General features: G+C 44.6%; 1 protein-coding gene across 1 annotated transcript; it reads right to left on the reverse strand.

Annotated features, from left to right (window-relative positions):
* Positions 1-282: 282 nt before the first annotated feature.
* abcg4a (ATP binding cassette subfamily G member 4a) lies at positions 283-9898 on the reverse strand. The gene is made up of 15 exons (XM_087807534.1): positions 9298-9898; positions 8633-8870; positions 6271-6388; positions 6080-6212; positions 5959-6009; positions 5738-5883; positions 5553-5676; positions 4682-4796; positions 4473-4609; positions 4306-4404; positions 4073-4241; positions 3912-4012; positions 2805-2963; positions 2623-2741; positions 283-1750 (listed from the first exon to the last, which is right to left on the reverse strand). The coding sequence occupies exons 2-15, from the start codon at positions 8859-8861 to the stop codon at positions 1525-1527; spliced, it is 1926 nt and encodes a 641-aa protein (XP_087663660.1). The 5' UTR covers positions 8862-8870; positions 9298-9898; the 3' UTR covers positions 283-1524.

Raw genomic sequence — 9898 nt, forward strand, 5'->3', positions numbered from 1 at the left:
AGCCGCGCGACATCCAAAGTACATTAAAAATACAATTTGACTTAACAAAGCTTCTCCAGTTTATTTCATAGTGCAAAATCTACCTCAAGTAACCACATTTGTACAGACAAACACGGCCTCTCAGTGTCACACAGCGCCCGCTGTGGCCGTTTAGCATCTTCGATCGCATTTCTCCCACCTGAGCAGGAAACCGGAAGAAGTAAACACTCGCACACCTGAAGTGTAATCAGATCGTTTGGGCAAGTTTTTATTTTTTTTAATTTGGGACCAACTCAGAACATATTTACACAGTTTTAAAAGTTTTATTATAAAAAAGGAATATAAATGATAGAGACTAAATCTACCATGTACATATGTACTCGTATATTACTGAATAATGAAATCTCTGTACAGGCAGGTTGTGGATTAAATATAGAAAATCGTTCTCTAAAAATCATATCACTTCATCTTCCATCTTCTTTGGTAACTTTATCAATCTCACCACTCCAATATCTCTAGTGATGTCACTATCTTCCTCTTCATCATCAATACAATCTGCGTCAATTCAAGAGAAAATAACAAAAAACACATGCAACATTCTGTTGCACTTTTTTTCCTAATACTTCCAAGGCAGCACTTGTCACAGAGCGGGTTATACAATAAATAATTGTTGATCATAAATATTGAAGGTGCAAATGTACATTTGTTTACAGCGTCACACCGACTGTACAGTTGTTGGTTAAATACTCATGTTGGATTGAGAAGAAACATTCACATCGAGAGTCCACAGCAGCATCAGACAACATTTTGCAACTCACCATGTGTGTGTGTGTGTTGGGTCCGACATACACCGCATGATGCGACAAGGACATTTTGGTTAATGGTCTTTCGTTCTCTGATCTCAGCGACAGTAAATCTGGCCACGTGACCTGACTTGGGTGTGAAATGACCAGTGTGAAATGGAACTCTGACTTGGGCTAGTAAACATGCAAGACGTGCAAAATGGAGTTTGGATCTGACGAATGTCTGAAGTTTTGAGGCGCTTTCATGCAGATGTGGGGTCTCATGGAAGACTTGGGTGTCTAGGTCGAAGAGCAGAGTCACCCAAAGGACACAGCATGAGGACTCGGATATGAAGTCGTTGATGCGACAGCGAGGCCCACGCACGAGTGCAAATACTGACATTCAGAGTGAGGAGCAGTTCTACAGGCACAGGGACTCCTCAGGTCAGGAGCTTTAGAGATTCTGGCACTCGGTCGGTCATGGAGGGACTGGAACATTGAGGCTGGATGTGTTGCTGAACTTGTTGCTGGAGCCAGAGGCTGATTCTCACCAGCAGAAGTCTTGATCCAAAACAAGAGTCCAGCTGATGAGAATGAGGTTCTGATGAAGACCCACTTTTGTCCTGTTGGTGGCAGTCGGCGTCCCGGACTGTATGTCGAAGTAAACATGCACTCGGTAACACTGTTCAAGCTCTAACACTCGGTGATTCTGACGGACGGAGATGATGGTTGAAGAGAGGCCTCGGTGACCACAGCTGTGATCTTAGCGCTCCGACTTGACTTTGTAGCGGAGGACCAGGTAGGTGGCCAGTCTCAGGACCAGGAAGAAGACGCCCAGCACCATGAAGTCCACGTAGAGCTTTGCGTCTTCCACGTCAAGCATCTGCAAAACCTCCTCCGGCTTCTGGAACTTGCAGTTCTGAGTCGGACACTCCAGCTCTGAGCGGTTCATTCCATAGATGGACAGGATCACACCTTCGAAGCCATACCTGCATCACAAGAGTCGGCTCAATGTCTGTGTATTCCGATGAGGGATCATCATTTAGCAGTTATGCCATCGGTAAGTTACAGTGGCCAAGAAGTGCCACACAAGTTTAAGAAATTGTAAGCAAATCGAAATTTCCTGATAAAAATGTACAACCTCCGAAAAAGTAAATATGAACTCAAAAATACAATTTTCTGAAACAATTGTACAATTGCCTGAAACGCATTTACACAATTTAAAAGAAAATTACAATTTCCTAAAACAAAAGAAAAATGGCCAACTTAAACAAAATTACTATGTCTAAATACAAATTCTTGAAATTAATGTACAAAATCAGCAATCCGTAATTGTAATTTTGTAATTGTAATCATACATTTTTTTATGCATTCATTAAATAATGTATTCTTGGATTCTGTATACTGTTTTTGAGTTTATCTTTTTGTTCCAGGAAATTTAAATTATTTTTTGGATTTTGTCATTTTGGTTAAAGAAAATGTAAATTCTGTTTTGGATTTTGTCAATTTGGTTAAAGAAAATGTAAATTTGTGTTGGAATTTGTATATTTATTTCAAAGTTTGTAAATGTGTTTCAGGAAATTGCAAAGTTATACATTTGTTATTTATATTTGTCATTTGTAGATGACCCATATAGGTGTGTCCTGAGTTTTTTTAATTGTGGAAAATCAGTGTTAGTTGCAATATTAGGGGCAGCTTGTTGGTGGCGTGGTGGGAGGACCTTTCATTTGTTTGTAAAGGTGAGCGCTAGAAAGTATCTGCATATACAGAAATGCATATACAATTCTGATGTCACCTTCAGACCTGTATATGTAAATACACACGCACATGTTGACCAAAAACAGATGATCTGAAAGAGTACCTGACGTAGGAGACGTAGGAGCTCCATTGGAGGTATTTGGGAATGGTGTCAAAGTTGACAAAGAAACCAGAGAACAGCAATACAGGAATGGCTGTGACAGGACCCACAAACGTTGCCACCTGTGAACACAGTTGGCATTGCATGAGACTCAAAGAGGGTCCAGAAATAGGAGTCTTTCCCACCTGAAGGGACGTTGACGCTGCCCCAATCAGAAGACCCAGAGACTGAGCCACCAACGCTGTGGATGTTGACAAGGCGACGAAGAGAAGGTAGCGTGCGGCTTCAGGCGGCTGCTCCGTCATCCAGTACACTATACTGCAGTACATGATCGGACATATCACCTGTGGGAGAAAGTTACAAGTTACAGAAACACTTACAGGAGCCAAGGTATCAAGCAGACAGATTTCCCCAGAGTTTGAAGTTCAGGAAAGTTACCACCCATCACGCATTTTGTTGTCAAGTGAAGGATAGTTCATACAGTATGGTAAACTTGCTATCGTAGCTAGCGGCTAACAGCGCAAGCAACAGGAAGGAGAAAATGATTTTGATCATTCAATTTACATTTCTACGAAAGGAGAACCTTCCATTTTTCAAAAGTCATTCATAAAATGGACTGAATCCTGATTTCAAGTTAGATTTTAAGTTCCTTTGGGCAATTTTAAGCAGTATTTCTACTTATATAAAGTATAAATAATAGTAGGTCTGAGTTTGTGTGTGTCTCATAGATTCCAAATTTGCTTGACAAAATTGCTTGAAAAATTAGAACGACTACTGACTTATTGGTGAAAGTTTTAAGGGGCGGGGCAACTCAGGTCAAAGGAAAAGAGTCACAAAGTAGCAGGAGACCCCCTTGAAATGTTGATGAAGACAACATTAGTTAAACATTAGCATTTACAATAGACTTCTTCCATGTAGACCTCGTATTGAAGTTTCCCCCTGACTAATGATGATTACATATTACTTAAATACAAAGTAAGGGATATTCCCAGAATTTCAACTCAATTGGCAAATTGTAAGGGGGTGCAAAGGGACGCATAAGAACGCCCTGAAAAGTTTGACTAAGAATGATACATCCATCATTTTATAAGGCAGATGCCGCCTATAAAATGTTTTCTGGATAAGCTTTACTGCAAGAGCATGCCGTCTGAGAGTTAAAAGTTACAGAAAACACTTAGAGAATGGCTAAAACCCGGTAGCAAGCACAACCCGGTTAGCTCAACTACTTAGAGGATTGTGCTAATAATTCTGTGCAAGCTTTACTGAAACTACAGAGTCTCTATAGGGTTTACCTGGAAGGGAATGTCCGCCATGGTCTTGGCCAGGTAGTAGGCCTTTAGGCTGTACCAGTAGTTTAGATGTTCCCTCAGAAACACGGACATCTCCAGAGGAACTGCAGCAGAACAACAGCATCAGTGAAAGGTCTACAGGACCTCAATATCAGGGTTCTTACAGGTGAGTACGGTCGGCATCAGTGCAGCGAACATGAGGAACAACATGGAGAAGAAGAGGAAGCCTGTGTTGTTGAAGACCCTGCTGGCATCATTTCCGATCTTCAGGTACAACAAGCCGATCAGCACGCCGATGGAGAGGTGGGACATGACCCGCAGGTGGGTCAGAACCTTCACAGGACCATCAGAGATTGTTATGACACAGACTTGAGAAGAAGAACTGATTGTCAGGTACCGTGTCCCTGCAGATTGTCACGAAGGTTCTCTTGAAGAGAATGCAGAACTGCGTGAAGGTACTAGTGGCAAAACTGTGTTTCTCCAGCGTCCCAGTGTCCTGCAAACAATGTACATGTCTTCACTTATATCACCAACAACCTCGGCAGGAAATAAAACGCCACTAACGGCGGGGCAGGTGGAGTTGCATGAGTCGCTCTTGTCCTGGGAGTTCTTCTTCCCTTCTTCAGAACACAGCCCTCCCTGCACGGCCTCGAACAAAACTGGGTTCAAGTCTCCGTACTCTCCCGACGCCACCTCGATGACTGCCGGGACAGAAGCGACACAGTTAGAAAGTGAAAGTAACCAAATTCTTAACCTTGTGAGGTGACACTTGCTGAAGTCTGCAGGGTTGTGGTAGGTGGGACAGTGCAGGCCGAGGTTCTTCAGGTACGGGATGAGGTTCGGAACGGTCCCTTTATAGATGCACTGACCCTGACTGAGGATGTAGAGCTGCAGGAAGAAAAGCCAGAGTCACTTATGATCGACAAAGACGTCATCCTTTTCTCTGTAAAGCTTTGGCACTTCTTCATCTAAGCCACAAATCCACCCATTAGTAGAAACAGTGTGGATGGATTTCCACTGTCGTCTGGTCTTTACTGTAAAAACTAAACGAAAAATCTGAGAATTCTGACTTATCGTTGTATGTTATTATTACTTTGCGTTGAGATGGAGGATTGGGAGATGTTATGGATAATCAAAGTCAGGGAGGAGGTCAAGCACCCAGTTCGAGAAGGAGTTGGTTGTGTTAAAAAGATATGTAGAGCTGGTATGAGTCTTTAATCTCCAGGTGAATAAGCGTTTTTTTTTTTTGGACACACAGCTGCAATTGTGGCTTCAGTACAGTTTCTTTGAAAGTAGGCCAGGACAATCCTTTCGAGGCACTTGGATTGATGGTTTCTTAGCCCTGTCACTGTGGAGCTCTTGGGAACAGAAATGTCTAAGGAGGACATCAGGCCGGATGAAACAGCTGAGAAACGGTGGGAAGCCATTGTGGCCGGAAACTAACAGCCTATCAAGTGTGAATAACAAGTAACAAACGGCGCCAAATGTTTTTTCTGAACACAAAGTCGCTTTTAAAGAGGCTAATTTTAAACACGTTTCTGTTTTTAGAGTCCAAAACTTTGAAGTTCCTCTGCTTCACACCAATAAAAGACTTACAATTGTCAACTATAATTACCGTTTCACCAGCAGTGAAAGTGGACTCACCTTGTCGAACATCTCGAAGAGTTTGGCGCTCGGCTGGTGGATCGTGCAGATGATGGTTCTTCCACCTTGAGCCAAAGACTTCATCAGTGAGACCACTTGGAAGCAGGAGGCACTATCCAGACCGCTACGGGTGACACACACGTGGAACAGTGACTCCGCTTCTCACACACCGGTGACATCATTACCTCGTGGGCTCGTCGAAGAACATCACGGGAGGATTGTTGACCAGTTCCAGGGCGATGGCCAGTCTCTTGCACTGACCACCGGAGAGAGAGATGGTCCGCGTCTGAGCACAGTCCAGCAGACCCAACGCCGTCAGGATCTCATCTACCTGCACACATACTCATACATTCACACCCAGGTATTGTCGTGGTCCTCGTTTCTCCAGGTAGACGTCTAGACTGACCAGCTCGTTCTTGACCTGCATGCTCTCGTTCATCTTCAGATGCGCAGACACCTGCAGGAGAACCAGCAGCAGATGTCAGTGAAGCCGAAGAGGAACACCCGGGGTCGTCCAGCTCCCTCACCATCATGGCCTCCCTGGTGGTCAGGTGAGGCAGCAGCATGTCGTCCTGCATGATGTAGCAGGACATTTTCCTGAAGGTGCGCAGGTCCCGGGCCCGGCCGTTGACGTGGATCTGGCCCTTCATTCCGGTCTCCCTGCACTCAGACAGAAGTCAGATGAAGCCACCGACGTTCAACCTGGTGTTTGTCTCACCTGTATCCCGCCAGAATGTTCATCAGGGTTGACTTCCCGGCTCCAGAGGGGCCCATGATACCGATCAGCTCCCGGTTGTTGAATCTTCCAGAGAGGCACTTGAGGAGAGCCTTGTACCCTGCAGAGAGACCAGACCAACTAAAACAAGTTGCCCCGGTGGCTCGTAAAGCTGATGATTAATCTTTGAATCCATAAACTTGTTTTTAGCATCAGGCGTCAAAGAACCTCTGCCTCATGGTGCATAAAATACATCATCATCTGCAAAAAATATTACACTGTGATGAAGCAATGGTCAATTTTTAAACTGTTCTACAGGTTCTTCTTCTTCTGTGTATATCTAATAACGATGGGAAATGTCAAAATATATTTAAATAGTAACTGAAATTACGTTAATGACAAAAAGCTTCAATGTAAGCATAAATATTCTTGTTTGTTTTGTTTACAAAGAAATAAATGCATGTGTTGTGAGTCAATATCTGTGTTTTGTGTATGAGTCTGTGTTGTGAGTGTGTGTGTTGCAAGTCTGTGTCGTGATTCTGGGTATGTGTTGTGGGTCAATTGCTGTGTCTCAAATCGCATACTACTCTTAGTATACTAGAAGTTAGTATGCATCAGTTTAGTGTACGTAGTAACTAGTACGCACATTCTCCACAGATAGTATGTCTCAAATCAAACACTGCTGCTACACACTGACAGGAAATCACATGACAGCTTCTTCTTCTACTTCTATTTAACGATGTTTCAAGCAGCTGTTTGAACGCTATCGCCGACACCTGCTGGCAGCACGTTTTGCAACTTTGGAAAAAGAAATAAAGAAAAAATATGAGAATCGAAATATTCGCGAGATATTAAGCTGGTATCAGCAGCGAAGACGTGTCATCCTTCTACTGCTGCTTAAAATGCACCTGTAAGTATATGAATATATATATGCATTTATATATGACGTAACTTCCGTTTAAAACGTCATTAAGATGGCGGCTGTTTAGGGTGGTTATTGTCCATCGAACCATGCTCAGTTTTGTGAGCGTGTTAGTACGCCAATTTAGTGTGCATGGCGCATTAAATTTCGCATACTAGGAATTGAGACGCACTAACGCACTAAAAATACTAACTTTGAGTACGCTAGTATGCGATTTGAGCCACAGCAAATATGTTGCAAGTCTTTGTTGTGAGTCTGGGTCTAAGTTGTGAGTAGGGGTCTTTGTGAGTGGATATGTTGGAAGCCTGTGGTGTGAGCCTGTGTTGTAAATCAATATCTGACAAGTCGTTGTTGTGAGGCGGGTCTGCGTTGTGGGGGTGTGTTGTGTGTGCGGTGAGTTTATGGGTGTGTGTCAGTGTCCTGAGTTTGTGTTTGTCTTATGACTGTGTGTGTGTTGTGTGTGTGTCGTTGCTATCAGCGCGTATCGTAAGTGTGTGTCAGAGTTATAAGTGTGTCTTATGATTGTGTGTTATGAGTGTGTGTCTTATGATTGTGAGTGTGTGTCGTTGTTATGAGCGTGTGTCGTGAGTGTGTTTGTCAGAGTTATGAATGTGTGTTAGTGTTATAAGTGTTATACGATTATACGATTGTGTGTTGTGAGCGTGTGGCGGTTTTATGAGCGTGTGTCTTATGATTGTGTGTTGTGAGTGTGTGTCATTGTTATGAGCGTGTGTCGTGAGTGTGTGTTTTTGAGTGTGTGTCGTTGTTATGAGCGTGTGTCGTAAGTGTGTCAGTGTTATAAGTGTGTCTTATGATTGTGTGTCATAAGTGTGTGTCAGTGTTATAAGTGTGTCTTATGATTGTGTGTCGTAAGTGTGTGTCAGTGTTATAAGTGTGTCTTATGATTGTGTGTCGTAAGTGTGTGTCAGTGTTATAATTGTGTCTTATGATTGTGTGTCGTAAGTTTGTGTCAGTGTTATAAGTGTGTCTTATGATTGTGTGTCGTAAGTGTGTTTCAGTGTTATAAGTGTGTCTTATGAGCGTGTGTCGTGAGTGTGTGTCCGTGTTATGAGCGTGTGTCTTATGATTGTGTGTCGTAAGTGTGTGTCAGTGTTATAAGTGTGTCTTATGATTGTGTGTCGTAAGTGTGTGTCAGTGTTATAAGTGTGTCTTATGATTGTGTGTCGTAAGTGTGTTTCAGTGTTATAAGTGTGTCTTATGAGCGTGTGTCGTGAGTGTGTGTCTGTGTTATAAGTATGTCTTATGATTGTGTGTCCTGAGTGTGTGTCAGTGTTATAAGTGTGTCCTATGATTGTGTGTCGTAAGTGTGTGTCTGTCTTATGAGTGTGTTTCTTGAGTGTGTGTCCGTGTTATAAATGTGTCTTATGATTGTGAGTGTGAGTCTGTCTTCTGAGTGTGTGTCGGTGTTATAAGTGTGTGTACCTCTCCTCCTCCACCAGTGGCCCTCTCTGACGGTGTAGGACAGCTGAGTGAACTCCAGGTCCACGGCTGAGCGGCGCGGCAGGTGCGAGAACCTCTGAGCTTCACTGATGTGGTTCTCCACCTTCTTCAGGTGCGTGAGCAGCGGCGCCTCCTGCTGGGCTCCACTGAGGACCTTCGCCTCCTCCATCGGAATGCTGACCGAGCCGGCTTCGAGCGTCCTCTCAGCCATGATGACGAGCTGGAGGAGAGGAACACATCATTATGACCACCGTGACCTTCATCCACGTGACCTCCCCTGCTGCTGCACCTCCTCGCTCACTCCCGATCATAAACATGCGTCTCTGACACGCATGTGCTCCCCACACTTCCTCCGGCCACGGAGGAAGGAGAAGCAGATGGACCTCGTTTTGTATCGATCCACTTCCATTAGTGAATTTCCATTACCAGTCTGGTTCCTCGCTCAGTAAAAAAAAACCCCGCAGGCCTTTAATGGACCTTCAGGTTCATGTGCAGGCAAATATTCAAGTCACGTGACCAGAGCCCTCGAAGTATAACCAAAGTCTACTTTGGACCCCCCCAGACATTTGACTCCCGGTGTCATTAAGAGATGGAGTTTGAATGACGGGGAGGTGGAAAAAACAACAACAACAAAAAAACAGACCCACCTGAGAGCAACAGGGCCAGTCCCGGGGCTCCTCGGTGTCAAATCCTGGGCTGCAACAGTCGCACGAACGAAGATCGGATCCTTTGTAGATCAAAGAGGCGACACGGCTCTAGTGGGGGTCTGGTGGGGTGCGGCGCCGCGCATCGTCCCGCATCCAGAAAAAAAACCTCGGAAGCGGAAAAAGAAAAACAAGCCCCCAGAACCACGTCTCGGTCTGGTCAGGTCCAAAAAAATATCACTGTCCCGTCATCGTTAGCTGCTGTTCTGTCCGTCACATCCTCAGCTTCAGCATCATCATCATCATCCTCAGCATCAGCATCACCGGTTGGTGTGTGGCTGATCTGGAGTCAGGGCGTAGCTGACTGGAGGGGACCAGCCTCGCCGCTGGACCGGCCCGCTTCACTTCAGAACCGTGGACCGTGAGTCACACTGACGAAAGCCCCTCTCGTCACCTCGGGCTGACACGGCAGTGTCGGACACGTTCGCGTCGGAGAGGATTTAAAAAGTGAGGATAAAGCGGCGCGTGAAATGTAAACAGACGTGTCGCGGTCCCTTTAAAGAGTTGCGCATGCGCAGTGGTCGCCACGGATGCTGCAGTGTCC

Source organism: Callionymus lyra, chromosome 14, assembly GCF_982586985.1.
Source record: "Callionymus lyra chromosome 14, fCalLyr1.hap1.1, whole genome shotgun sequence".
NCBI lineage: Eukaryota > Metazoa > Chordata > Actinopteri > Syngnathiformes > Callionymidae > Callionymus > Callionymus lyra.